Genomic DNA, 27,899 nt, shown 5'->3' on the forward strand with positions numbered 1-27,899 from the left:
TGGCCTCGGAAATTGTTTTAGTTCTGGGCTGACAGAGAATCTGGGGGCCATGCTTTCCAGGGTTCCTCCAGTCTCAGACCATTAAGTCTGGTCTTCTTACTAGAATTTGAGTTTTACATCTCACCTTTCTCCTGCTCCATCAGGGACTCTATTATGTTCCCGGTCAGAGCAGTCATTGGTGGTAGCCAGGCACCATGTAGTTCTTCTGGTCTCAGGCTGATGAGGTCTCTGGTTTATGTGGCCCTTTCTGTCTCTTGGGCTAATACTTTCCTTGTGTCTTTGGTGTTCTTCATTCTCCTTTACTCCAGGTGGCTGGGACCAACTGATGCATCTTACGTGGCCGCCTGCAAGCTTTTAAGAAGTGTCTGAAGAAAACCAAAAACACAAGGGAAAGACTGGTCCAAAGGACTAATGGACCACAACTCCCATAGCCTCCACCAGACTGAGTCCAGCACAACTACATGGTATCTGGCTACCATCACCGACTGCTCTGACAGGGATCACAACAGAGGGTCCCAGACAGAGCTGGCGAAAGATGTAGAACAAAATTCTAACACACACACACAAAAAAAAACCAGACTTACTTGTCTGACAGAGACCGGAAAAACCCGGAGAATATGACCCACAGACACCCTTTTGGCTCAGTAATGAAGTCACTCCTGAGGTTCACCCTTTAGCCAAGGATTAGACAGGCCCATAAAACAAAACGAGACTGAAGGGGCACACCAGCCCCGGAGGAATGCCTAGAAGGCAGGAGGGGACAGGAAAGCTGGTTATGGAGAACTCAAGGCTGAGAAGGGAGAGTGCTGACATGTTGTGGGGTTGTTAACCAATGTCACAAAATAATACGTGTACCAATTGTTCAATGAGAAACTAGTTTGTTCTGTAAATCCTTATCTAAAGGTAACCACTGAAAGATGACGATACCGTTGGCTAAAAGTGGGTGGTGGAGTGGAGGGAAGGAGTTGTGAGCTACTTTCACTGTTGCTCATACATCAAGAACCAACAGAATTGTTCAGGCAGGGGAACTGGTGCATCACAGAGAGAAATGAAGAAAAATGCAGAACATACAGCTGCAAAAGAAAACCACGGCATGGAAAAGCAAACAGAAGTTTCGCATCACGTGATATTAACTACTGCTAGGTGACTATGTAAGTGCTGTTCCGGGCGGGGGGGGGTCACACTCATCACTGGGCTGCTGTGCTGCCCCACCATCCAAGGGGATGGGGGAGGGAGGCTCACCTGCTGCCACCTCATGTGACTTTGCTGAGGCTCAGCATCAGAAGCACTCCGTAAAGACAGCATCAACCATATTACATCATGCCTCAGAGGGGCCAGATTCTTGCACCTGGACAAGCCTTGCTGTTGTTGTTAGGTGCCATCGAGTTGGTTCAGACTCACAATGACCTTGTGTACAACAGAACGAAATACTGCCTGGTCCTGCACCATCCTCATAATCCTTGCTATGTTTGAGCCCACTGTTAGTCACTGTTGTCAGTCCATCTTGTTGAGGGTCTTCCTCTTTTTCACTGACCCTCCACTTTACCAGGCATTATGTCTTTCTCCAGGGACTGGTCCCTCCTGATAACATGTCCAACGTATGTGAGAGGAAGTCTCCCCATCCTCTCTTCTGAGGAACATTCTGGCTCTACTTCTTCCAAGACAGGTATGTTTGTTCTTCTGGCAGTCCATGGTATATTCAACATTCTTCGCCAACACCATAATTCAAAAGCATCAATTCTTCTTCGGTCTTCCTTATCCATTCTCCAGTTTTCACATGCATATAAGATGACTGAAAATATCATGACTTGGGTTAGGCGCACCTTAGTCCTCAAAGTGACATCTTTGCTTTTTAACACTTTAGAAAGGTCTTTTGCAGCAGATTTGACCAATGCAATACGTCGTTTGATTTCCTGACTGCTGCCTCCATGGGCGTTGATTGTGGATCCAAGTAAAATGAAATCCTTGACAACTTCAGTATTATCTCTGTTTATCATGATGTTGCTTCTTGGTCCAGTTGTGAGGATTTTTGTCTTCTTTATGTTGATGTGTAATCCATGCTGAAGGCTGTAGTCTTTGATCTTCATCAGTAAGTGCTTCAAGTCCTCTTCACTTTGAGCAAGCAAAAGTTGTGTCATCTGCATATTGCAGGTCCAATCCTGATGCTACGTTCGTCTTCATTCCAGCTTCTCGGTTATCTGTTCAGCATACAGACTGAACAGATAAAAGATACAACCCTGACACACACCATTCCTGACTTTAAACCATGCGGTGTACCCTTGCTCCTTTTGAACAACTGCCTCTTGGTCTATGTACAGGTTCCACGTGAGCACAATTGTGTGTTCTGGAATTCCCATTCTTTGCAATGTTATCGAATGCCTTTGTGTAATCAATAAAACATAGGCAAACATTTTTCTGGCATTCTCTGCTTTCAGCCAAGATCCATCTGAAATCAGCAATGATATCCCTCATTCCATATCCTCTTCTCAATCTGGTTTGAATTTCTAGCAGTTCCCTGCAACCATTTTTGAGAAGTTTTACTTACATGTGATATTAATGATATTGTTCGGTAATTTCTGCCTTCTGTTGGATCACCTCTCTTTGGAATGGGGACGTATATGGATCTCTTCCAGTCAGCTGGCCAGATAGCTGTCTTCCAACTGTTTCAGGAGGTAGCATATGATCAAGAACTGATGGTACTGAAGAAAGAAGTCAAGCTGCACTGAAGGCATTGGTGAAAAACAAGTCTCCAGGAATTGACAGAATACCAATTGAGATGTTTCAACAAATGGCTGCAACGCTAGAAGCATTCACTTGTCTATGACAAGAAATTTGGAAGATAGCTACCTGGCCAACAGACTGGACGAGCGTTATCCAATTGTAATAGCGGACATGGTGCCCTTTGACAGTACCTTTGGTATCTATAAAAGAGTATTTGTAGCTCGTTTGGTTTTCAGAACTAATATTCACTTTATAAACATTATGAAATTTCTAAAACCTAGTTTTTCCTTAAGGTTTTACTATTTTATTTGTAAACCTACCAGCTGTTCAAACTTACATTTAAAAGGGTCTTTATTCATGTTTGTTCTCATAATTGAGTGCCATCTAAATAATTTAAGAGACATGAAAAAATTTAACATATACTATTTTATTTCTTGGAGTCCCTGGGTGGTGCAAACAGTTAATGTGCTCAGTTGCTAACTGAAAGGTTGGAGGTTTAAGGTACCCAGAGGTACCTCAGAAGCCTGGAAATCTACTTCCAAAAAATCAGCCGCTGAAAACCCTATAGAGCAGACTTCTACTTTGACCCACATGGAGTCACTATGAGCTGGGACTGATTTGATGGCAACTGGTTCTGTTTTGTTCCTTATAAGTATACTTTAAACGTCTGTGTTAAGCAAAACTTTGCCAAATACTTAAGATGAGTCTACTAGAGATAATAACTAAATTTAAAATAAAAACTAAACTGAACATAAAATCCAGCTTCGGGGTCTTGCAGAAGTCCCACCTCCACCAGCGAGGCCCACGCTGACTGTTCCGAGCCTCAGCCCAGGGCCCCCTACATACCAGGGTTAGAAGCTGAGAGCTCAGTTGTCCCTTCTCTGGTCACCGTTCTAGCACTGGGTGCACAGACAGACCAGCATGTGATGTTATCCCCACCCACCCATGCTGACTATGGAGAGTAGGACTCAGGGCCTGGACATGAGGCATGTGTCCACTGGATGCCTAGGAGACAGTGAAGGGAGATGGAGGGGGCCACTCACGGTTGTACAGGGTGATGATGTGCAGGCAGTTCAGCAGCTGGCGCTTATACTCATGGATCCTCTTGACATGCACGTCGAACATGGAGGAGGAGTTGATTTTTACCTTGTACTCCTTCTCTAGGAAGGCAGAGAACTTCAGCTTGTTCTCCTGGGAAGAGTCAAGGGAAGGGATGGGCTAGACAGCTTGCGGGACCACCCCATGGCACTGCTCCAAACATGGACTTCCGAAGCCCAGAGAAGCTCCGCTTTCTCAGGGGGCACATACACACAGGGCGGTGCTGAACAGACATGTGCCATGAGGCACAGACCTGGAGCAGAACTGAAGGCCCACAGGACAGGACAGGGAGGGGAGCGGCTGGTGGGCAGTCCGGAAAAGGTGCAGGGAGCCAGACACAGGAAGGATCTAGAACAAAGGACTGCTTCTGGGCCCCTCACTTTGTGTAGGCATCGGGGGAGGCACACGGCTGGCCACGCAGAGGACCAGAGGTCTCGACGGCACCCCTGGCCCCTGTCTGCACAGCAAGAGCAGCAGTGGCTGTGTCCCTGGCTTCTCTGTCAAAATTGCCATGTGTTTGCTTAAAAGATCTCAAAGGACTAATGCTGGTCTGGTTTGGCAAGAGGGAGATCACGGGGAAACTCTCTACAGAGTCTGACTGCTGCTGGGGATGCTGAGACGCGACTGGAGAGGGCAGTGATCAGACACGTTTGTAGGTGGCTCTCCCCAGCAGCGTCACACAGGTTGGGCCCCTCCTACAGAATGCTGGTGGGGGTGGGAAGCCAGGCTTGGAGACAGTCTGGGGTCGAGGTCTTCACAAAAGCCTGAGAGTACCCCAGAACCCTGGGGCACTCCGAGTTCTGATAAACCCACCCACTCAACGCCAGGATGGGCTTGCACCGGCGCCCCAGGACACAACTCGGCGAAAACACAATCCTGAGTATGAGGCCCACCTGTTTGACTTTGGCCACATCCCTGATGAAAGCTTCATCACTGACCAGGTGCAGGAGCTGCTTCAGCTGGCTGAGGTCAGTCAGGAAACCCTCCCCAATTTTCTAAAAGAGTAAAGGAGACACGTGTTTCTATTCACCGCTGAACGTGCCTCCCAGAAGCACGGCCCTCAGCTCCCAAGTCTTGTCACCCTCTCCTCTGCTCCTCTTCGCCAGGCCCATCCTTCCAGCCATCCGGCAGGCCTGCCCTCCATCCCTCCAGGAAACGCCATCCACACCAGGCCTCCAGGCCCACTGAGCAGCCCCTGCTCGGGCACCTCTCAGGTCAGGCAGTGTGTCCTCCTAACACTTCCTCCAGAATGTCTCCCCCACCAAACACAAAAGCCTACACCCCGCATATCAAGTCTCCTCCCAGGTTTCCTATGTGGCATGTGAAACCACCCATCTCAACATGGCAGGCCACCTGGGGCAGGAGAACACGAGTCCTTCTCACTGCCCTATGCCTGTTCCTGCTACACCCCTCTGCATTCCCACACCAACCCCTACTACGCCGCTTCACCTCCCCGCACCCGCCCCTATTATGCCGCTCTGCCTCCCGTGCCCACCCCTGCTCTCCACCTCCCTGCACCTACCCTCTCCATACCCCTCTACCTTCTGCACCCCTCCATATGCCACACCCCTCCCCACACCCACCCCTATACCTTCCACCACCAGCCAACACCTCCCATGCCCCTACACCTCCCCGTGCCCACCCCTGCCACACCCTTCCACCTTACCATGCCCAACCCGCTGTACCCCTTCACCTCCCAGACCCCTCCACCTCCCAGGGCCCACCCCTGCCACACCTCTCCACCTCCCTGCACCCACCTCAAAACAAAAATCTCACTGAGTACCTCCTGCTTAGGGCCTCTTGTTGCTAACTCAGGGCAAAGAGAAAAATTCCTAAGCTAGTCCACAAGTATCCCAGCTGTCTCACCAGCCTCTCCTCACATTCTATCTCACCTTGTCCCCTGCACTGAAGCCACACCTGCCTTTCCTGTCCCTGGATGCACCTTCTCCATCTGGCTACAAGGCCTTGGACCAGAAATTTGCTCCACCGGAGGCACCACTCCTGGTACCTCCCTCCATGCCCCAGGTCTTAACTCCACTGCCTTGTTCTCAGGAAGGCTTCTGGGACACGCACGCACACACACATACATGTGCATTTAAACATGCACACATGCATGCACACACTTCCATGTGCACACATGTGCACGCACATGCACACTTCCATGTGCACACATGTGCACGCACATGCACACATCCATATGCATGTGTGCACATATGCACACGTACTCACTTGCACACATTTCCACATGCACACATGTGCACACACAGCCCCAGACGAGGCAGTCTCCCTCGACAAGCTCTCAGGCACCATGGTTTTCTCAGGATGACTCCACCTGCACCGTGCACTGGTGTTGTGAGCATCTGAGGACTGGCCACCTGCCACCCAAAGTCTAGGTACCTCCTTCTTGACTGAAGTCAACTGTGAATAAGTGCATGAGCAAAAGTGCCTGTGCCTCACAGACCCCCAGCATACACAGCTGGCCCCTTTCATCTGTGGGGCTGTGTCGCTCTGCCTGGCAGTCCCCTCACAGCCCTTCCTGGAGCCCAGAGATTGCTTCTGGCTGCCTTCACCAGGGCCTGCTGACTAGCCCCACTCTCCACATCCAGGATGTGTCCAGGAGCTGCCACTTCCCTGTCAGACCCAGTGTCCCCGTGGGGACAGAGGCAGGCTCTGGTCCTCACCTCCACGATGATGTCGGCCAGCCCCGGGTTGCACAGCAGGAGCCACCGGCGGGGTGTGACGCCATTCGTCTTGTTCTGGAACTTCTCTGGCTCCAGCTCATAAAAGTCTTTAAAGCTACAAACAACAGAAGACAGGTAACCCTTCACAAACACTTTGTTCTGAACTCGGTGAGCAGCAGACATACAGACCTTTTAATGAAATGCCCTGGAGACCCTGAAACTCCAAGTTTTAGTTTTATTTTCTAAACTGTTCTGAGCTGCTACGCTGCACATGTTCAGATGATGCCCACGCTGCCTGCTTTTGAAGCGTTCGCTATCTGGCTGTTGTCCACATGGTCCTAGGGCCGGCCCTCTGCAGACCACGTCCTCATGGTCTGCATGGACACAGCTTCCAGTCAGGACCGTGGAGAGCATGCAGGCTTTAGAGCTTGAGAAGCCCAGGCTCAGTTTCCTCATCTGCAGAATGGGACACCCAACTCAGAAGTCTGTTGTGGGGATGAAGTAATATACCATGCAAACCCCTGGCTAGCACCAGAAACACAGGCACACTCAGATGGGCCACAGCAGTGCCCCCTCCACCCACACCAAGGGCTGCAGCCCCTCCAACACTTCCACGTGCTTGTGCTCCAGACCCTAGAACCCTGCCTGGACAGACCAAAGATGCAGGAACGCAGGGGCCCTGTGTGTGTGGCAGATAGACACAGGCAGTGTGGGCCCACCGTCACAGCCTGGGGAGAAGGTGGTGCACGAGGCATAGGCGCTCACACAGACTGCTTCACGATCTCCGAGTGGATCCTGGCCACGCCATTGATGGCGTGGGACCCAATCACACACAGGTGTGCCATGTTGATCCGCTTGCAGTCCCCCTCCTCGATCACAGACATCCTCCGCAGGCGATCCACGTCACCAGGGAACAGGGCCGCCACGTGCTGTGTGAGATGGAGGGCACAGCAATCTCAGCAACCAGAGCTCCTGGGGCCAAGTGAGCGCCACCACAGCCTGGGAGGTTCTCTCCCTCTGGGAAGCCCAGCACCATGGCACCCACACAGCTTAGCAGCTCAGCACTGTTTCCCAGACTCCAGGATGGGTTCAGCAGGGAGGGCTGGGCCCAAGGCCTCACAGCGCTGCTCTGTCAAGAGGAGATGAGAGGACCGGCTGGGCAGAAAGACATGCCCAGGCACCTATTTCTGTTAGATATAACCAGATTGTGACCAGTGGGAACAGCTACTTTTTCAACAAAGGGTTAAAAGGTGAACTATAATTACTTCTGAATTCTCAGTCCCCGTTCTTGCACCACTACCCACTCTGCAGAGCAGAGAAAGCACAGAGTGTTTTGTTCCTCAAGCACCCAATACCACTATGAGGTCTATGGGACAAGGCCTTCTGACTTTACAGAAAAGGACACTACATCTTAGCCCTGCTCAGGGATGGAGACATTTTAGAAAGGGCTGAATCCACGAACTCCTGTACACCCGAGGCCTCAGCAGGAGAGACAGCCCCACCCCTGCACTCTAGAAGACATGGGCTGATCCTCTCACAGGTTAAGTGCTTCACCACAGGGGAGGAGGGCCCCAGCCTCACTGCAGCCCTACATCCCCTACCAGGGCAGGCGCTCACATCCAGGTGCCTCTGGTTGATGGCGTAGATGATGTCCAGGTGCCGCGGCAGCAGCTTCTCAAACATGGACACGGGCCAGCGCTCCAAGGCCTCAGGCAGCACCGTGTGGTTGGTGTATGCACAGGTCTTCTTTGTAATTTCCCAGGCCTGGCATAAACAAAAGGACCACTCAAAGGAGCCCTGGTGGTGCAATGGTTAAGCGCTCAACTGCTACCCAAAGGTTGGCGGGTTTGAAACCACCCAGCCACTCCACAGGAGAAAGAGCTGACAATCTGCTTCCATAAAGATTACGGTCAAGAAAATCTTACAGGACAGTTCTACTTTGTCATATGGGTCGTTATTAATTAATATCAACTCAACGGCACCAACAGAACAACAAACTTGATTTAAGATAAAAAAATTTAAGTCGATGTCACTGAACTGCGCATGTAGAAATTTTTGAAATGGTGCATCTTTGGCTATGCGTATTTTCACCAAAAAAAAAGTCGAGAAGGGAGAGGCTTGACATGTCATGGGGTTGTTAACCAATGTCATAAAACAATATGTGTACTACTGTTTAATGAAAACTATTTGTTCTGTAAACCTTCACCTGAAGTACAATTTAAAAAAAAAGATAAAAAAATTTAATCAAATAAAAAAAAAAAAGGAAAACATTTTAAAAAAGGGCCACTCAAGAGCATTCAAGCATTCGTGTACTCTGTCTAGAAACAAGCAGCTCTACTGCCGGACACCTAGGCAAGATGCAGGTCTGGAGAGCAAAGGTTCAGATCCCAGGAAAAGTGCCACATGCCCCCAGGCTCGCTCCCAGGGCTCAAGTGCGGCTGCCAAAATCCACGAACCCACTGCTCTTCGCCCTCGAACAGGAGGAAGTAAGCTTATGTCCTGATCCAACACACGTACGTGTGCGCACATGTGCACACACACAAACAACGCCCACCCTTAACACCTGGGAATCACCTTTTTAATCTGCCTTTTCAAACCATTCCTTATGGGTAAACAAAACAGACCAGAGGCATAGTTAGGGGTGGTGCGCCCAGAGTGGGACACTTGCCCCTGGGCGCAAGTCCAAGGGGCGCCAGAAGAGGCGCGGAATGACACTCTGAGGTGCCACAAATATGAAAGGCGCCTGACTGAGGCAGTCAGACAAGGGGGGAGAAGGTGTTTCTGATGACGTGTTGCTATCAACATCTATTCATCTTAAAATTGGGGGGCCATAACTTAGAAATTGTCCCTAGGCGCTTGTTACCCTCCCCACACCCAGAAACAGAACACTCCGCTGTTCCTATTTCTGCCAACTCCAGTTCACCACCCACGGTCATAGCTGCAGGAGACACTGGGTTCCCCATGCACCGTGCCCTCTGCTGGCCGGGAGGGGAGACCTACTGGGTGCCACCCATCTCGGGGCAGCCTCACCCAGAAAGCACACTCCCAGAGACCTGAGGGCACCCGGGTTTTCTGTAACAGGGTAAAAAAATATGTATTTACAGGCAGATTTAGTTAAAGCTAGATTGAGACGATCTCACTATCGTAAAAAATCTAGGACCCAAATAAGCTGAGTCATGAGAACAAACATATATATGCAAAAATATGCGTTTCCTTAAAACTTCATAGTTGTCTGCTTTTTACCATGAATTCTAAGACAAGATACATACATGAGAAGCCTTAAGAAGTGTCAGAAACCTTTCCTTGCCTTCAAACGATTGCTCTTTTCCCCTTCATACCCTTGTTCTGACTCCATGTCTCCCCGTCAGATGCGAGAAAGACCAGAAGCTCTCTGAATGACCTTCTCTCCCCTGCCACTCTGTCGTTTTCAGTGGTAATTTCCTCTATTTCCCACATGGTTACAAGGACATCCCTATCTCAGCTTCCAAGGATAAGGTCAACCATTCATAATTGTTCTTTGGATAGGCTGAACAGACTGCAGAGAACACTGTCAGCCCCCACACGCCCAGGTCTGCAGAGAACAACATCACCCCACACACACGCCCAGGTCTGCAGAGAACATCACCCCACACACACGCCCAGGTCTGCAGAGAACACTGTCTCCCCGCACACACCCAGGTCTGCAGAGAACACTGTCTCCCCACACACACCCAGGTCTGCAGAGAACAACATCACCCCACACACACACCCAGGTCTGCAGAGAATACTGTCGCCCCACACACACACCCAGGCCTGCAGAGAACACTGTCACTCCACACACACCCAGGCCTGCAAAGAACACCGTCAGCCCCCACACACCCAGGTGTACAGAGAACACTGTCACCCTACACACGCCCAGGTCTACAGAGAACAACATCACCCCACATACATACCCAGGTGTGCAAAGAACAATGTCACCCACACACACCCAGGTCTGCAGAGAACACTGTCACCCCACACATATGCCCAGGTGTGCACACTGTCACCCCACACACACCCAGGTCTGCAGAGAATATGTGCCCTCCCCCACACCCTCATCTGCAGACAACAATGTCACCCCATGTGCCCGTCTCCTCGGCGCCTACCTTGTCCCAGTCCACCTTTTCCACATCCACCAGTATTCGCATGAGCTCGGGGATAGCGAGGGCCGGGTGGGTGTCATTCAGCTGGATGGCCACCTGGAATTGACAGGAGGGCAGGTCCTCAATCAGCAGCCTGCCCTCGGCACCTGCTGGTGGGGCAGTGAGTTCAGCCTGGGGGTGCCCCTCTCTGAATAAGGGGACAGACAGGAAGCAGATGGCCACTACCCAGGTGCGTGGCGGAGCTGTGACAACAGTGCTAGGAACTGGAGATGACAGTGAAGACGCTGAAGAAGCCTTCTCAGAGACAGAGGCCGCAAGGGTCTCAAGGGTCTTGCTGGGGAGCCAGGGCTGGCAGGCAGACATGCTGGAGGCCCTGCACTGGGGCCTCTCCTCCCCCACAGAGGGCTCTCCAGCAACTCGCTCTCACCCTGACTGAGAGCTCCTTTCCACTAGGATATGGAATCTTCATTTTAAAATGGCCTATGCTCCCACTCACCCGCTCCCCTCCCTCACTGCCTGTGCCACCTAGACAGGGAGGAAGGTGGGTGTGGTCCCATGACAGCGACAGCAGACGTCCAGAGGCACGGCACAGGGTGGGCCAGGGGCAGGAGAAGCCACGGCAAAGGTGCTGCTGCCCTTCTGTTCTCCTCCTGCCATGCCTACCTTGAGAGGGAACACGCTGCATACACCCTGCCCTGGACAGCCCCATGCTTCATCCTTGCGCACACACGCACGCACCTTGTCTGGGAACGTCTCAAAGCAGGTCCTCACAGGGTCCCGGCAGCCAAACTTGGAGGACTTGAAGCGGCGGATGATATCCTGCAGGGTGGCGGCCACCACAAAGTACTCCTGCTTCAGGCGCAGCTCCTTCCCCTCAAAGAACTGCAGACACAGGTGCCCCATGTGCTGCTGTCCCACATGGGGAGACTTACCTGCTGTGAGGAGGGCCACCAGGCGGGGAGGCGCCCGCCCTGGGGGCCCCAAGACGTGTATGTGGACAACTGCAGCAAGTGCCCGTGCAGCCCAACACAGTGCGAAGGCTCCTCCACCTCACGGAGCCCCCCACCGGAGGTGAGGCCCGTGTCCTGCCTCCCCAGCCTGGGGTCAGGCAGCCACGCTCAGGTTCTGGGCAGAAGGCGGTAAGTGGCCTGAGCCCTGGTGCACTACTCGACCTCAGACACGGAGACAGCAAGGGCGGTGGCCCAGGCCACACCGCCCAGGTGCAGACACCAGGCACGGAGCGTGCAGTGCGTTAACAATGAGGATGCCCAGGCGTGAGTGATGCCAGTCACTCAAACTGCCAGTCCAGATGCCCAGGCGTTATAAATGTCCTCCGCGCTGCAAGGCTGAGGGTCTGCTTAAACTCGGGTGGGAGGTGCCTTGTTATCAGCCTTTCAGCACGTTACTATGACAGAGTGAAAAACTGAATTTGAAAGCACACAACCTACTAGAGCAGGCAAACTCTGGGGGCTCCTGTCTGGCATCAACAACCACCACCAAAAAAAGCCACCAACCACTAAATTCGATGTCAGCAGAGACCACGTCTGCCACGACCATCTAGTGCTGGCAGGCGCAGGCTAACGGCTTCCCAACACTGACTGTCGTGGGCCTCAGAGCACCCTGGCCAAATAGGCCCCACAGCCCCACTGCACAACGGCCACCCAGCAACTCTGGAAGAAGTGGCACTGCATGGCTAGGAATGACATAAACAGGCCTGGTCCCACCCTCTGTGCCTAGTACCCCATTCCCATCCCCCATCCCCTATCCCTGTGCCCGTCTCTGCACCCTCTCTCCACACCCCACCCCTGCACTGTCTCTCCACATCCCATCACCATGCCCTGGGCCCACGCCCCCTCTCTCTGCCCTGTCCTCACACTCCACCCCTGCACTGTCTCTCCACACCACATCACCATGCCCTAGGCCCATGCCCCCTCTCTCTGCCCTGTCCTCACACTCCACCCCTGCACTGTCTCTCCACATCACATCACCATGCCCTAGGCCCATGCCCCCTCTCTCTGCCCTGTCCCCACAACCCATCTCTGCACCCTGTCCCCATGCCCCATTCCCTGTCCCGTCCCCACACCCCACCCCTGCACTCTGTCCCCAGCCTCATCCCTGTACCCTATTCCCACCCCCCTCTCTGCCCCATCCCCACACGCCACCCTTGTACTCTGTCTCCAGCCCCATCCCTGTACCCTATCCCCACCTCTCTGTCTCTGCCCTGTCCCCACCCCCCTCTCTCTGCCCCATCCATGCCCCATCCCTGTACCCCGTCCCCACACCACATCCCTGTGCTCTGTCTCCATGCCCCATCACTACGCCCTGGGCCCATGGCCCCTCTCTCTGCCCTGTCCCCACACCCCATCCCTGCACTTTGTCCCCACCCCCCTCTCCCACCCATCCCCACACCCCATCCCTGTACTGTCTCCATGCCCCATCCCTGCACCTTGTCCCCACCACCCTCTCTCCACCCTGTCCCCATACCCTATCCCTGTACTCCATGTCCCCCATACCCCGTCCCCAAGCCCCATCCCTGTACCCAGCCCTCAGCTCCCGCCTCCCCACCCTGTCCCCACTGTGCCTCTCCATGCAGAGGCATGTGGTCAGCTCAAACCCTGCCCCTCATCAGCCAAGCCACTAGGAGCTGCTGTGTTTACAGGGAGCATTCATACATGTGAGAGTAGGCAAAGAACTCCCTTACAAGTCCTTCTGAGGGAGCCAGAAGGCAAAAATGAGACCCTAACAGGCACACTCCTTGATGAAGTGCCTCTGTCCTTGCTCCCCAAGAGTGTGAACATGCTCACAAAGGCCGACACAGGGCTGTTGATGGCCACTTCAGTGTCCCACCTCCCAATTTCAGCTCAGTAAACAGGCTCTGATCAGGGGAGCTGCAGCCGCGGGTTTACTTCCCCAACGCGGAGGAGGCGCAGCGTAGCCAAGCGCTGACCACGCCCACTACTCACGTTATCGTTCGGGTAGAGGACTCTGGAGATGTTCTCAGCCAAGTTCCGATCCAGGACGGCCTCAATATAGTCCCCCACGTTGACTAGATAGAGGCGGGTAGGGGTCAGTGTGCGCAGGCCCCTCCACGGCCCCTGCGCGGCCTCAGAAACATGAGCCCCATGACCTACCAGGCATTTACATGGAAAGGACTAGGGCACACGTTCCCCACGACCCCCAGCCCCGACCCATTGTTCTGCTTCATCTCACTGCCTGCTCCTGAGAGGCACCTGTGCCTCTTCCCCACATTAGCCACAGCGCCCCCACCCTGTACCACACCATGCCCCTCTCTTTCTCAGAGCAAATAGTGAAGATGAGTCCCTGGCCTGGCCCTTGCTGGGCACTGACCACACACCATACTCATCAGCTCAGAGCCCGCCTGGCCTTGGGCGCGGGCCAGCCTTCTCCAAGGGGAGTCGAGCAACCCCGAGAAGGCGGGCGCTGAGTCTATAACCCGGCCCACACCGTGAGCTGCAGAAGTACGGGCAGACAGAGGAGGCACGCACAGTCGTGGAGCTTGAAGTCATTGGGCGCCTTGGCAGACCACAGCCGCATGGTGTTGACGGTGTTGTTCCTGTAGCCTGGCACCGGCGTGTCATAGGGCATGGCCAGCACCACCTGCACAGGAGACACCCAGAATCCTGCGTCTCACCTCAAACATCCCCCGTGGGTGAGTGTCAACACCAGCCTCTGACGCAGACCTCTTCACTTCCTGATCAGGCCCAGCTTCTCACCCTCCACTGGCTGGAAGCACACATGATCTGCCCCATGATCTGCCCCTAGCTAAAACCTGCACCAGCCGGCTGAGCTCCCCTCCACCACAACCCCAGGTGCAGTGCCGGCGCCCACACCCCCAAGGCCACCCTTGTCTTTTCTAGCTTTGCTTTCTGCAGTATGTGCATCATGGACACCTCCTGCTTAAGTTACCTCTCTCAGCGCCTGGAGAGGGTGCTGCACTCACTTGGCTCCCTACCTTACAACCACTGTCTGGTCTCCTTGCCCTCTGCCCTCCCTGAATAAAGCGATCCCCAATGTTGGTCACAGCTTTCTCCTGCCTCGCTCAATGCTCAGCTTTAGCAACTTGAGGACTTGATTAACTTCTCTTTTTGACCAACATTTCTGAGGTCTGTTGGAAAGTTTCCACCTGTGGACACCCTTACACTAAAACTCAGCACGCTCCAAACCAACTCCTCACGCTTCACCCAAGAGAAAAGGCAGGGCTGCTCCTCCACCAGCAGGGCCCACCACCCTCCTGCTCCAGGACAGCGCCCATTCAGACCTGTCCAGAACGTCAAGCACAGGAAGACTCAGGCAAAACCTCAAGCCACTCCCAGGCCCTGGACTCTCCGAGGGACCCAAAAGCCCAGGATCATCTTCCCCTGCCTGCTTCCACCCCTCGCCCCTCTGCCCTCACGTGACAAGTCCTCTGCAGAGCATCTCAAAGCCAACACCTCCACTCCCTCCTGACTGCGCGCCTCCAAGCCGAGGCCCTCATCATGTCCTGCACCATTAGCCCCCAGCCTCCAGCCCTCCCTTCTCCTGCCCACCCCTCCCCACACCAACAAGTCACTTTTTACAAGCACACACTCAAAAATGTAGGTCCCTTTCTCTGCTTTTTCAAATGAAATGAACTTATCATAGCAGCTTAGCCTCCGCTACATGGCTCCAGCCAGCTCTGGTTCCCAGCACCCTGGTTAAAGCTCACATTCCGGAAGAGCAGAGCCCTCACTTTACACGCCTCCAACTCCAGTCTCACAGCCTCCCAATCAGCTTTACTCAGCCCACCTGCATCAGGTATGTCTGCGTCCTAACGACTCTCATGGTGCATCACACGAATATTCTTTCATGAAGCTCCCCTGCTCCCTACTCCTGAAACCCCACGAGGTGCTCTCTCCCAGCCCTGGGACTGAACAGGTCTCTCCTGCATCTGCACCCTGCTACTGTTGCTACCTTCTTCCACCTGGTCCACCCCAGGACTCTGGACTTGGAGGGAGTGTCTGTGGCCCTCCTGGGCACCCACCTGGGCCTCTCACACACCCAGAGCTGAGCCTTCAGTGTGCATGACCAGTGGTGGGCCACTGAGTGCACCAGGGGGACCACATGGCCATGCAGACAGACCTCATGCAAGTGGTGAGGGTGCACCTGCCCTTAGCCCTGTGAGAAGGCAACTCTGCTTGCTACTCAACAACATGGACACAGTGATGTCTCTAGGAGGCAGCCAATAACATGCATGGTTGCCAAGCTCGAGCCCAGCACGCAGCCCCACAAAATGACACAGCGTGTGGCTTCACCCTGACGCTTTCTCTGCCAGGCTCAGCATTTCCCATCTGGACAATTCCGCTGCAAGTGTAGGAAAGTGGGAATGTGAAGAGATTAGAATCTTCCCCCAGGCTGCTACCTGGAGTTGAATCCTCCAGAGAAGCAGCTCCCCACTCCCAAAAGGAAGTCAGTTAACCACAAATGAAACACAGAGCGTCCCTCGCTCAGCCTCCAACGTTTCCACTCACGAGCTCTGGGTTCCATACCTGGGTGTCCAGCCACTTGACCCCATCTGGGGTATGCTTTACTTTCCCATAGAAGTGCACAGGAAGCATGTACTCTGGGCGCGCCTTCTCCCAGGGGTTGCCGTAACGCAGCCAGTCGTCAGCCTCCTCGACCTAGAAGGGGTCACCATTGGGGGAGTGGAGAGAGAGGCCTGGGTGAGGGAGCAGCCCCTGGGGCCAGCCCACACCCTGTCCTTGGGTGGACTGCATCTTGGCGGGGCCACACTGAAACAGAACTAAAGCCCACTGCAGGCAAATGACATTCTGGACTATTAAGGTAACAACCTTGTGTAAAATTCAGAAAAATGTATTAAAATAAAAATACATTAAGAATCACATGAATTGATAATAAATAAGGTTGAATACTGATATATGCACTAGTGAGGATGAACCTGGCCACCATGAGCTCAGGGAAAGGAGCCCTGAGGACCACATGCTCTCTGATTCCATCTGTATGACATGTCCAGAGCAGGCAAGTCCACAAAGACAGATGCAGACTAGGGCTGGCGTATGACTGCAAATACATACAGGGGTTCTTTCTGGGTAACGAAAATTTTCTGGAATTAGTGATGGTTGCACAACCTTGTGAATATACTAAAAACCATGGAATTACACACTTTAAAGAGGTGAATTTTATGGTATATTAACTGTATCAATGAAGCTGCTCTAAAAGAACAGTCGCCTGGAGCCCACGTTTTGCCTCTGCTCCCTGATGCCAATGAGGTGATGGGGTCTCGTGGGATTAGGGCCAGACTGCAAAGCAAACTGGCCCTTAGGAAGAGTAAACCTTGATTGTATTAGCATCACACTATGGCTACTTAGGGTGGTCAAGACCACACTGGTGAAAAGAGCATAATCCCAAAATAACCCCTCCAACCTTGTGATTACCTGAGGGGCTTGGTCTCCTCCCAGTAGCTGCCCATCACCCACCACATGGAGACACTGCTCTTCTGTTAGGCTTCTTCCCAGCAGTTTATTCTCTAAAACTCTACCCAATGGCATCCAAGACCTAATAACCATTTTCCTAACTAACTCCTCAAAGTTCACTGTCCCACAGATGCCAAACGCAGAGAACACTGCCCTTCTTTTCACGTTCAGGCCCACGGGAGCACCAGTGTGCACCCGGGGGATCCTCACTACCTGGTGGCATGGAACCCTGTCTGATGGTCTTCTCCTTTGTCCTACCCATGACCAAACCTACCAGCCACCACGTGGAGGCAATTTACAAGGAACTCACACAGGAGACCAGCGACCGCCAGTTCCACGCAGCAATAACAATAGGTAAGTACGGCAAACTTTTGTAGTCGACAGGACCGGAGTGACCCTGGTCCACATCCATGTTGCCTGTAGGTGGCACGCACTCACTCCAGGAAGGAGCTTAAAGCATAAAAAGCCAAACTGAAGTGCTGTGTTTATTTCTTATAGGAAGGAGAGCTGCAGACCAGTGAGGAAATCCAGTCTCACCCACCTGCCAGCCATTCACAATCTTCTGGTTAAAAATCCCAAACTCATAGCGGATTCCATAGCCATATGCTGCCAGTCCCAGGGTGGCCATCGAATCAAGGAAACAGGCTGGAAATCCAAACACAAAGAGCTTGCTGGAATCAGAGACAATCAGCGGATCTAGGCCCAGATGTTAACAGGGGGTCTCGTCGACAGGGTGACAGACAGTGACTCCGCAGTGACCACAGTCAACTTCAGGTTTCACAAAAAGGGAAAACTGAACTCCCTCTCCTATCTCAAACACAGCAGTCCAAGGGAGCACCATCCCCAGCAGGAACGGCTGCTATCTCAGGGCAATCTGTTTCTTGTAGGAAAGCTAGAAGCCTGCTGTGAACTGCAGCATTCACAAAGTGTGTGTGTATGTGGAGTGTGGCATGTGGGGTGGGAGGGTAGATGTGCTGTGCTGTCTGTGGCATGTGTGGGCGTAGCATGTGTGTAGCATATATGTCAATAGTGTGTGGTGTGGAGTGTGTGTACAGTGTGGTATATGTGGTGTGTGTAGAGTATGGTGTGTGGTGGTACGTGTGTATGTGCAGGAATGGTAGGTGTATGTGGCATGGTGTATGTGGTGTGGACTGTGTAGTAGAATGTGTGCAAGGTGTGTGGTATGTGGTATGTGCATGTGTGGTGGTGTGTATGTGTGGTATGACGTGGCATGGGTGTGTGTGTGGTGTGGAATATGTGGTGGGGGTGTGAGTGTGTGAGGTGTGAATTATGTGGTGGAGGCGTGAGTGTATGTGTGGTGTGTGTGTGGGTGTGTGTGGTGTGAATTATGTGGTGGGCTTTATGTGTGTGTATGTACGTGAAATGTGTGTGTGGTGTGTGTGTGTGTTTCTATTCACCTGTCTTTTTCTCAATTACAGTGAAACCTGTGAGAGCTGAAACTCGATGGGACTGCCTTGTTTTTCCAGGTCTCGCTAGCTTTCCGCCTTTGACAGGGTAGTCTTACCACTTTTCTATCACTCGTTTTAGTGGAAGATTTGAGTTTTCCTTCTCTGACAAGTTCCTCTCTTGCACAGGTTTCGGCTATCATAGGTTTTACCATACTACCCTTTAGATTCCTGAAAGTGGTCGATACATTCAGAGCCCTCCCAGCTTGATGAGCTTGGTCTCAACGATAATTAGGAATTGCACCTCGTATGAAAGAGAACATATATTCTGCTTTTATGTTTTCACTGGTGGCAAAGATTATGATCTGAGAAACACACTCTCTCATCTACTCTGGGGAGAGCCAATGGACCCCAGAGGTCAGCGTCCAGAGCACGCCTGCCCTTGCCGTGCAGTCACCAACCAAGCAACCCATCAGGACCAACCTTCCCCTGGACAGGTGCCTGTGATTACCTGCCAGCCTCCCCAAGCCTCCATTCCCAAGGCCGGCATCCTCTTCTATTTCCTCTAGTTCCTCCAAGTCCAGCCCCAGCTGCAAATAGAAACAGAGGTAACATTTTAAAATCACTGCAGTGCAGTGAATTTCTTAATATGGACCTTCTAGCCTTGAAGCACCTACTGATGAAGATCAAAGACCACAGCCTTCAGTATGGATTGCACCTCAACATAAAGAAAATAAAAATCCTCACAACTGGGCCAGTAAGCAACATCATGATAAATGGAGAAAAGACTGAAGTTGTCAAGGATTTCATTTGACTTGGATCCACAATCAACACCCATGGAAGCAGCTGTCAAGAAATCAAAAGATGCACTGCACTGAGCATATCTGCTGCAAAAGCCTCTTTAAAGTGTTAACAAGCAAAGATGTCACCTTGAAGACTAAGGTGTGCCTGACCGAAGCCATGGCGTTTTCGGTCACCTCCTAAGCATTATGCATGTGAAAGCTTGATGATGAATAAGGAAGACTGAAGAACTGACACTTTTGAATTGTGGCGTTGGTGAAGAATACTGAATATACCATGGACTGCCAGAAGAACAAACAAATCTGTCTTGGAAGAAGTACAACCAGAATGCTGCTTAGAAGCAAGGATGGTGAGACTATGTCTCACATACTTTGGACATGTTACCAGGAGGGATAAGTCCCTGGAGAAGGACATCATGCTTGGTAAAGCAGAGGGTCAGAGAAAAAGAGGAAGACCCTCAAAGAGATGGACTGACACAGTGACTGCAACAACACGCTCAAGCATAACAATTGTGAGGATGGTGCAGGACCGGACAGTGTTTCGTTCTGTTGTGCATAGACAGGGTCACTATGAGTCGGAACTGACCCGATGGCATCTAACAACAACAGCCATAATCTTTGTAACTCCCACCAAATGATTGGGTGGGGTTATGCAAATGAAGTGCTTGTGGCCCACCAAGGAGGTTGGACAGCATGTTAATAATGTAAATAAGGTGCATGGCACCCTTGTGGGGATGAGACCATGCAAATAAGGTGTATAGAACCCTAACAAGGGGATTGGTCAGTTTTGCCATCCCATTAGGCTTAAAAGAGACACAAAGAGAGGAGCTGTAACACAGAAGACAGAGAGAGGCTGCAGAACCAGGACAGAGAGCTGTAACACCAGAGATGCTGAGAAGCAGCAATGGCTGAGAGGCAGCAGGCGGCAGCAGAGACCGCAGCACCAGGAGACCGGCAGGAGACAGTATTTCAAAAACTGCTGAGCTATTTAAGAAATATCAGTCAAAATTAAACATGGTTTAATAGCCAATGATATTTACTGCCAAATTATTAACCCATGTATAGTGGACAGATCATAACATATATCCTAAAAAATGAAGCCAACAGATCTTAGTAATTCTCTACCTTCATATGTTGATGATATTTACATGACACCTAAAGCTTTTCTTCCTGTGATGTCCCAATTATATTAAAAAAATCTTGTAAAACAGGGTGGCATATTAAGAACCAAACATAAAGCAACAAAGTCACAACTACTGAAACTGACATAAAACCATTCCAGATGCAGATCTTGAGGCTCTTAATCTTGGTGTATAGTTAATTATTACATCAGTCTAGCTTTAGTGTACAAACTAGATAAACTACTCACATTATCTAGATCAGTGGCTTTTAAACTTTTTGGTCTCAGGAGGGCTCAAAGAGCTTCTGTTTATGCGGGTTATATCTATCAATATTTACCAAATTAGAAGTTAAAATGTAGAAGTATTTTTAAAAAGTATTGATGAATTCATTAAAAACAATAAACTCATTGTATGTTAACACAAATAACACGGTTTTATGAAAAATAGCTCTCTATATTTTAGAAAACAAAAAAAATTTACTGAGTGGCATCATTTTACATTTAAAAACTATCCTTAATGGCTGGCTTAAGAACACAGCTGGACTCTCTGCTCCCGCCTTCAGTCTGTGATACCACCCCTCACTTAGCCTCTGGAAAACTCCTCTGTATCTCTACGTAATTTTGAGCACTGGATTCCTATTTTGGGGAGTCAAATTTCTTTGTGCCAACTGAAATTACTTGCCCCAGACATGACTGCTCCCTGAGTGCTGGAGGGACAGAAAGGTGGTCCTGGCAACACCAAGAGGTATTAGCAGTCATGTTGGAATTAACATCGCACCATCCCGTCAAAGCCCCCTCCCCAGTCACAAAACCAAACTAAACAAAAAACAAAGGCAGTGGGAAGGTCAGAGAAGAAGGATAGCTCAGTGGTGGCCCCTCTGCACACGCGAGCGGAGAGGAAAGCTTCCCCCTGCCACTCTCTGGACTCTATACTGGAGAGTCTGGGCTGGGAAGGAAAGGCAGCCTCCAGGGAGAGAAGTAAAGGACACAGACTAGGACAGGAAAACAGAAATGCAGCCAGTTAGAGCCCTGCTCTAAAGCTGCAGTGAACTGCAGGAGGATGAAGCCTCATGGTAACTGTTGGTGAAGAACCCAGAAGGAAAGGCAGCTTGGATTCTGATTAGGAGAGAAAAGGGCAATTTTATAACTAGAGGGTAGGATCAGTCAAGAGGTTATGTTAGGGGTGGGGGAGGGAACCAGTGGCAGGTAACTAGTTTAATAATGTTAGCAGAAATGAACAATACCAGCCACTCTGCCATGCTCTCTGTCTGCCCTGAGAGTGGCAATGCCCCGAGAGGGGTGCACTGGTTTCCAGAAGCCTCCAAACCTTAACATCACAATTCAACCCGGTCCTTATACTCCAGTGTATCAGCATCCCATCCAATTCTCCTCCCTTCCACCCCTTGAGAAAGAGGAGTGACACCCACCAGCCCCATTCTCCTCCATGTACGACAGACTACATCGTAAGACATGTCCTCATTCCCAGACGGCTGCAAACCTTAACGTCAGTGCTGACCTCTGTGAGAAACTGTATTAAAGCCCCAATGTGTCACAAAAGGCCCTGAGGATGACCCAGCAGCCTGCCAGGAGAACACTGTACCTGATAAATAGCTTCATCACAAGCACTCTGAAGACCCAAGTTCACCATCGTGTTCTGCAGTGTCCGGCCCATGTAGAATTCCAGCGAAAGATAGTAAATGCGCTGAGGAAGCAAAAAAAAAATCTTAGAATTCTAATTTCATCCCCACACATTAGGAAGATTAGGGCTGATGAACGGGGACACACGAACACCCATTTAGGGGTTTCATTTATGTGAATACTATACTTACCCTGCACCATTCAAATAATGGCTTCAGTCACTTCCATACGCCTTTGCTAACCTGATCTCTTCAAGGGCTGTGCACCCAGGGGATACCCTTCAAAAGCAGAGCGTTTACTTCTCTGACCTGATGTGCTGGGAGGCAGGTCATCCCTGTGGTTAGGAACAAGGCTCCCAGAACTGGACGGACCCAATCTGGGTCTAGCAGGGCCTCTGACCAGCCGTGTGCTGTTGGGCAAATTTCCGCATCACATGTCTAACATGGATAAACAACCCCATAATGTAGGAAATATTTTCAAGTATTAACACAGCTAGTGAAACACATGTTGTGAAGTTCACAACGAACATCGGTTACTTCTATTAATTACCACCACTGCCTGCAGACACAGGTCGAACAAGTGAATGCTGCCATGTCCGCTAGGCAGAAATCTGTCTTCTGCCTAATTCTTGGTTGCCAGCTTTCAGGAGTTGGCAGATATGTGACAGCTCTGTGTATGTGAGGTATGGTAATGATGAGGGCCAGCACGTGTAGCTGAGCACCCCCCATGGACCATACCACTTACATCTCATGGCCACGGACAGCCACAGTGGCCAGGGGCAGAGCTGCACTTTGAGCTTGCATGGTGCCAGACGCCACTTGCTGTATCATTTTAAAGTAAGGCTTGGAAAAAATAAATGGAAAGAAGGGGCAAATCTTCCTCATAGAAGAATCCAACTAACAAATGTGGAAGGCAGGAAAAAGTAGAGAATCCCCATGAGCCACCACAGGGAGGACTGCTGCAGGCAGAGCTGCTGCTGGGCACAAACGCATGGGACAACTTCAAGGACAAACGAGGAGTTTCACAGCCTCGCAATACCACCACAAGATGTTTATTAACTACTTGGGTGGCTTTTGTTTTGTTTTGTTTGCAGTACCTGGGTGGCACAAATGATTAAGCACTCGGCTACTAACCAAAAGGTTGGCAGTTTGAGCCCACCCAGAGGCGCCTCAGAAAAAAGGCCTGGCAATCTGCTTCTGAAAGGTCACAGCCATTGAAAACCCCATGGAGTACAGTTCTACTCTGCACACAAGGGGTCGCCATGAGTCAGAACTGACTTGCCAGCAACTGGTTCTAGTGGTTCTAACAACTGTCCACAAATTCTCTGACACTCCTCTATCCAGGAGGCGGAGCTTAATTCCCCTCTCCTTGAGTGAGGGCTGAACTTTGGGTCTGGATTCTAACAAACAGAGTGGGAGGGGAAGAACAGTGACTCTGCAGTGGAGAAACCAGGCGGACACCACCTTAACCCAGCGATCAAGGTAACAGCATCAGTGATAATTCATGTGGATACCAGGTCCCCCTGAAATGAGGTCATAAGAAGGGTCCTTCCCCTCTGGGGTCTTCTTCCCAAAATCGATTAATTCCAGTCTAGTCATGAGAAAATATCAGACAAACCCAAACTGAGGAACATTTTATGAAATACCTGACCAGTACTTATCAAAATTGTCAAGGAAAGATGGAGAAATTATTGCAGGTAGAAGGAGACTAAGGAATGCAATGCAATATGGCACCCTGGATTAGATCCTGAACAGAAGAAGAACATGAGAAGAAAAACTGGTAAAATCAGCATAAAAGACTGGGCCAATATGAACGTCTTAGTTTTGATAATTACGCTTTGGTTATATAAGAATTTAACATGAGGGGACGCTGAGGATACGGAAACTATACGATCTTTGCAACCTTCTGAATTCCAATATTTCAAAATTAAAAATTAAAAAACAAAGCAAGGCCTTGAATAGGGGGTATGTGTGTGTGTGTGTGTGTGTGTGTGTGCGCGCGCGTGTGCGTGTGCATGCAGGGAGAGGAAACAAGTCTCAAGATTCAGGGGGTAAATCGCATACAACCCCTTAAGTGTCTCTTCTGGACAGGCTTAGAATTCTGACAGCAGCTGGCCAGACCTCTGCGAGAGCCCACAGGGCTGTCAGCCAGCCAAAAGCAGCCCCAGCAGCACTGCCAGCTGGGTCCCACAGCAGCATTTGTACCCACATTAAGCATTTTACTGCAGTAGAAACTACACTCCTTAGAACCAAGGAACAGCCTCAAAGGGCTGGGGTGGGAAACCCAACTTCCAAAATACCTCCTCTCTCAACAGGATTATACGTGGCAGGGGATGTGTTCTTCAACATGCGCGAACAACTTAAAAACGTGACCGTCAACAATGTTCTCCTAAGGAATAATAGTGATGGACCCCCTGGACTGCCATGGGAGAGGAGGTTCAACTTAATACCTTGGTGTGGCTTTTTGGCCCTGGGACTTCAAACGAACTACAAGAATGCTTTTCTGGAGGGAGATCAAACCAAATCACAAGCACTTGCTGTAGCAAAGGTAAAGACTGCAGTGGACACCTCCGCCCGTCACTGCATGTGCGTCCCGTGTGGGGTCACTACCATGAGCACCACGGTTAGGATGCAGCCGTAGCTGAGGTCAGCGTGCTGCAGACTGTGCAGCTCTAGACAGCGGCGTGGGTAGGACTAGAGAGAAAAATCACACCGTCCAAATGCATGCAAGGCAAACTCATGTGTAGCTGCAAACACCATGTCTGAAGAAAGAGAAAGGTGGCTCTGAAAAAAGATGAAAAAGAGTCCCTGAGCAGTGCACATGGTTAAGTGCTGGACTACCAACCACCAAAAGGCTGGTGGTTCAGACCCACCCAGAGGCCCCTCAGAAGGCCAGCCTGGCCATCTGCTTCCAAAAGGTCACAGCCATTGATAACCCTATGGCCCACAGTTCTATTCTGCACATATAGGGTCACCAGGAGTTGGAATCTACTCTGCGGGAACTAACAGCAACAAACCTTTAAAAAAGAATGAAAAGTATTTGATGTCACTTTGCCCTTAGCATTTTATTAAAATGGATGGAAAGTGGGAAAAAGTGCTACTATTTGTGATAAGTGTGGGTGTCTCACAATCTGAAGGCAGCCAAAGACAAGGTGAGTAGTCACAGGCAAGAGCCTTCAGCACAGCTGGACCAAGCTCCAGCTAAGAAGAACAAGGAAGTCAGAGTGTGCACCTGGAATAGGCATCTGGAGAACGTTAGTGTCTGGGATGGAGCTCTCCCTCACAATAACTTCGGTACTTTAAAATCTCACTCCTGATCTCAAAAGAGCACTTTGTAAATGCAGAGAAACTAAAGTTTATTAGTGGTTGCCTGGGTGAGAGGAAGGGGGATAGCAAGTCACTGCTTAAGAGGCACTGGGTCTCTGTTCAGGGTGATAAAAAACTTGGAAACAGATAGTGGTGATGGTTGCATAACATGGCAGACGTAACTAACGTCACTGAATTGTACACGTGAAAAAGGTTGAAATGGCAAATGTTTTGTTATATACATTTTTACCACAGAGAGAGCAAGAGCATTTTGTACAAAGCAGGGCACTAAACAAAACACTTAGCTTTGAATAATATCTGTTTTCCAAGTAGATAAAACAAACTCCACTCACTTTTTCCTTCAAGTTGGCACCACCCGTGTGGCCCTCCCAGGTGGGAGAGCCTGCTGTGATTCAGCCTGCAGTCAGGGGCAGGTCAGGAGGAAAAGCAGCAAATGGAGCCCCCAAGATGTCCCATGCACTCCGCTGGGTCACAGCAGAACGGAGGGGAGACTGAGGTCCCGAAATTAGCACAGGGTCTCAGTGCGAGCTAAGCAGGGCTGCCTACCTCACCACGCTGTCTGTGCCACCAGAGCAAGCTGCCACCAACCACAGATTAAGTCCTTGATATCCCAGACAACATGTTTAGACTTTTTTAAAATGTTAAACAAGAAAACAAAAACTTTTCCAGTAAAAATCTAGTATTAATTACACAAATTACACTAAAGCACTTTTAAATCCCCAGAGTTTAACTCCGAGTTGTACTTACGTAAATTAATTATGCACAAACCAGGAAGCTGTAAGCTGTTCATGATAGGCAAGGCAACAGTAGCAGCTTAGCCATCATCAAACAAAGCCTTAAGTGACAGCGCTGGGTGACCCTCAACTGGGAGCTGCTCAGACCAAGCGGAATCTGCCCCCTTCTGTCCATTGTCCTCAAAGCACTGTACGTGGCTCAAGCCAGTCACACCCAGTTTACAAGCCTACATGCCAAAGAAAAAGAAAATGCAATTTGTCTTACTGCGCCTGTGCACCATGATAACCTAGGTAGTCCATGATGTTTGTATGTCCTTCCTTGTGAGAGACGGTATAAAAGGTTCTGCCTCGCTCTGTTCAGGGAGCTTGATTTGAGGTAGACACCTCCTGGCTCCTTGCCTTGGCGCTTGCAGTAAACGCGCTTACTCCCTCCTCATCTCCGTGTATCGTTACTGAGGAAAAGCCACACCGAGCAGGACCTGCTTTGGGTAACATTAAGGTATTTACCACATGCAGAATCCTCTGCAGCATTTTCACCATTTTGTTAAGAATGTTCCAACTCATCTGACAAAATAATTATGGAAGAACAATGCCCAAGAATAGTAACAAGTTTTAAGAACTTTGGATAATTAAAGCAGTATGATACTGACCTAGGAAGAGCCAGTCAACGGCATCTACAAAAAATCCACATCATGGTCAAAGACTGAAAGCTTTACCCCTAAGATCAGGACCAAAACAAGGATGTCTCTCTCAGTACTTCTAGCTAGGAGGTTCTAGTCAGGGTATTTAGGCAAGAAAATGAAATAAAAGTCATCCACATTGGAAAGAAATAAAAATATCTCTATTCGCAGATAACATAATCTTTTACATAGAAGATCCTAAGGAATCAACTAAAAAAATTCTAGAAGAAACAAATGAGTTCAGCAAGGTTGCAGGATACAAGCAAAAATCAACTGCATTTATATAAACTACTAATGAACATTCCAAAAATGAAATTAAGAAAACAATTCCAAAGGAAGTGTAACGTGTGTATACTGGAAACTACAAAACAGTCACTGAGAGAAATTAAAGGAGACTGAAATAAATGGAAAGACAACCCATGTTGATGAATTGGAAGACTTCACATTATTAGGATGGCAATACGCCCAAAGCGATCTATGGATTCACAACAATCCCCATCAAAATTCCAGCTAGCTTCTTTGCAAAGACTGAGAAACTGATCCTAAAATTGAGGTGGAAATTCAAGGGACTCTGAACAGCCAAAAGAATCTGGAAAAAAAAAAAGAACAAAGTTGGAGGACTCATATATCCTGGTTTCAAAACTTAATACAAAGTTATAGTAATCAATTCAGTGTGGTCTAGCATAAGGACAGACATACAGACCAAAGGAATAGAGTTGAGAGTTCTGAAATAAACCTTCACATTTACGGTCAACTGATTTTCAACAAGGGTGCCGAGACAATTCAATGGAGGAAGAATAATCTTTTCAACAAAATGATTCTGGGACAACTAGACATCCACATGCAAAAGCATGAAGTTGGACCCCGAATTCACACCATTCATAAAAATTAACCCAAAAATGGATCAAAGACCTAAACATCAAAACTAAAAGTGTAATACTCTTAGAAAGAGAAGAAAAAGTGGTGTAAATCTGAACAGACATATGCACACCCATGTTCATTGCAGCATAGTTCACAATAGCAAAAAGATGGAAACAACCTAGATGCCCATCAACAGATGAATGGATAAACAAACTATGGTACATACACACAATGGAATATTAT

The 27,899-nt window shown here is 50.0% G+C and overlaps 1 protein-coding gene across 3 annotated transcripts in view; it reads right to left on the bottom strand.

The window, feature by feature from the left end:
* Positions 1–27,899, bottom strand: part of PYGB (glycogen phosphorylase B) — an 89,560-nt gene that overhangs the window by 15,855 nt on the left and 45,806 nt on the right. For 2 of the 3 annotated variants that reach the window (XM_004376407.2, XM_023731364.1), the window contains 13 exons: positions 22,018–22,119; positions 19,009–19,087; positions 17,633–17,736; positions 16,147–16,278; positions 14,128–14,239; positions 13,585–13,667; positions 11,360–11,503; positions 10,625–10,717; positions 8,118–8,264; positions 7,266–7,429; positions 6,501–6,615; positions 4,713–4,814; positions 3,765–3,912 (listed from right to left, as the gene is read on the bottom strand). In XM_004376407.2, coding sequence (XP_004376464.1) covers positions 3,765–3,912; positions 4,713–4,814; positions 6,501–6,615; positions 7,266–7,429; positions 8,118–8,264; positions 10,625–10,717; positions 11,360–11,503; positions 13,585–13,667; positions 14,128–14,239; positions 16,147–16,278; positions 17,633–17,736; positions 19,009–19,087; positions 22,018–22,119 — 1,525 coding nt within the window. Of the gene's footprint in view, positions 1–3,764; positions 3,913–4,712; positions 4,815–6,500; positions 6,616–7,265; positions 7,430–8,117; positions 8,265–10,624; positions 10,718–11,359; positions 11,504–13,584; positions 13,668–14,127; positions 14,240–16,146; positions 16,279–17,632; positions 17,737–19,008; positions 19,088–22,017; positions 22,120–26,128; positions 26,257–27,899 lie in introns of those variants that run through there. The other variant, XM_023731365.1, reaches the window with a different exon arrangement.

This window comes from Trichechus manatus, unplaced genomic scaffold, assembly GCF_000243295.1.
Source record: "Trichechus manatus latirostris isolate Lorelei unplaced genomic scaffold, TriManLat1.0 scaffold00042, whole genome shotgun sequence".
Classification (NCBI taxonomy): Eukaryota; Metazoa; Chordata; class Mammalia; order Sirenia; family Trichechidae; genus Trichechus; species Trichechus manatus.